The 1,905-nt window shown below is 41.5% G+C and overlaps 1 protein-coding gene across 1 annotated transcript in view; it reads right to left on the bottom strand.

Annotated features, from left to right (window-relative positions):
* Nucleotides 1–1,313: 1,313 nt before the first annotated feature.
* SNX4 (sorting nexin 4) overlaps nt 1,314–1,905 on the bottom strand; it is a 64,353-nt gene continuing 63,761 nt past the window's right edge. Inside the window, exon 11 of the mRNA XM_019650889.1 lies at nt 1,314–1,481. Within this exon, the coding sequence (XP_019506434.1) occupies nt 1,332–1,481 (150 nt within the window). The 3' untranslated portion in view covers nt 1,314–1,331. The remainder of the gene's footprint in view (nt 1,482–1,905) is intronic.

Genomic DNA, 1,905 nt, shown 5'->3' with positions numbered 1-1,905 from the left:
GTCACTGGAAAATAGATACTCTTTTGACAAGATGGATGGATTATGTATCATATTCATCGTGTACTTGCTTTAAATGACAACTAGAGTTTTTAAAATTCTGACAGGCATTGTCTTTTTAACTCTATTCATGGAAGTTTGACTTATTTGATACCAGCAGTTCTAAAAATTAACAAAACCACCTTCAAATCAATGATCCGCTCTTTGTCTGCCTTGGTCTACTCACTGTCAGATAAAAACAATAAAGAAAATGAAGTAAGCAGTGATGGCAGATCTTTGAAAACTGAATTTCTGGAAATATTTATGGAACAATTACATGCCAAGCCCTGTGCAAGGTGTTGGGGCATAAAGATGAAAAAGACACAGTCACTGACTTTGAAGAGCTTCTTAATTTAGCCAGAAACACTCACAGTACAAAACTGCCACATTGCAGTGGCATGAACCAAGTGCTATGATAGCCTGCATGGATAAGCGAAGGCTTCACAAAGGAAAACACAGAGCTAGGCACTGAAGAATGATCAGATTTTTGTTAAATGACAGAAAAGAAAGGCAAGGGAATGTGCAAGGAATAGAAATCATGAAAAGTGCAGGAAAATAATATTATGAAGCTGAAACCGTCTTCTTCCTTTTTTCCTCCACACTAAAACAACTGTTTTTATAGCATTTTTTTTTTTTAAGATTTTTTTAAATTGGGGACTTGGGGGAGGGGAACACTGTTGGGGAATTGGGGAAGGAGACCAGCCAAATTGTTGTTCTTCAGTCTTCGTTGTGGAGGGCGCCAGTCGCCATCTGGCTGCCCATTGGCAGCTCGTGGCCTCTAAGCTCTAGGTGCTGTGTTCAATCTTAGTTGCAGGTGGGCGTAGCTACCATCTCATGCGGGAGTCGAACCAGCAGCCTTGTTAAGAGCGCACACTCTATCCACTGAGCCATCCGGGTGGCAGCTCAGCTCAAAGTGCCAAGTTCAGTCTTAGTTGCGGGTGGGTGTAGCCCACCATCAAACAGGCAACCTTGCTGTTACACCAGCTGAGCCATCCTGCCACCTGTTGGCAGCTCAGCGACAACTCAGCTGGGGCGCAGCATCACTGACCCATGTGGGAATCGAACCAGCAGCCCTGTTGCTCAGAGCTTGCACTCTTAAGCCAACTCAACCAACTGAGCCATTCGGCCAGCTCTATAGCATGATTTTTGATAAGTAAAATTTCTTAGGAATTCCATCACTGCATTTTAGAAGAACAGGCTATATCCTGCTCTTCTAAATGAAGCCGGGAATTATTATAAAGCAACAATCTGCCAGGTAGTCTACATGTCTAGCTTTGTTAAACATCTCAGCATTTTTACCTGCCTTCCAAATTTTTAGACTTCAGCTGTTGTTCTCCTTCACTTATTTGTTCTTCAAGTACTTTTATTCTGGCTTCTCTCTGCTCTGGAGTTTCTTGACCAAAGAGCTTGGTAGTCATTCCCTTCAAAGAAAATGTTCTCACAGTCTAAAAGGAAATAGAAACAGATGAATGGATAAACAAAATGTGATGTGTATATACAATGATATATTGTTCAGTCATAAAAAGGAAGGAAATTCTGACACATGCTACATGGATGAACCCTGACATTATGCTAAGAGAAAAATAAGCCAGCCACGAAAAGACAAATACTGTATGATTCTGCTTATAGGAGGTATCTAGAGTAGTCAAATTCACAGACAGAAAGTAAGATGGTGGTTGCCAGGGGTTGGGGGAAGAGGGAAATTGATAGTTGATGTTTAATGGGTATAGTTTTAATTTGCAAGATGAAAAGAGTTCTGGAGGTTGGTTGTACAATAATGTGAAGGTACCGGGGGGTGGGGGGATGGTAGAAGAGGGTAAAGGAGGTCAAATATATGGTGATGGAAGGAGAATGACTCTGGTTGGTAAA

This window comes from Hipposideros armiger, unplaced genomic scaffold, assembly GCF_001890085.2.
Source record: "Hipposideros armiger isolate ML-2016 unplaced genomic scaffold, ASM189008v1 scaffold_8, whole genome shotgun sequence".
Taxonomy (NCBI): Eukaryota; Metazoa; Chordata; class Mammalia; order Chiroptera; family Hipposideridae; genus Hipposideros; species Hipposideros armiger.
The sequence above is the reverse complement of the archived record's forward strand: the minus strand, read 5'-3'. Positions and strand labels throughout refer to the sequence as shown.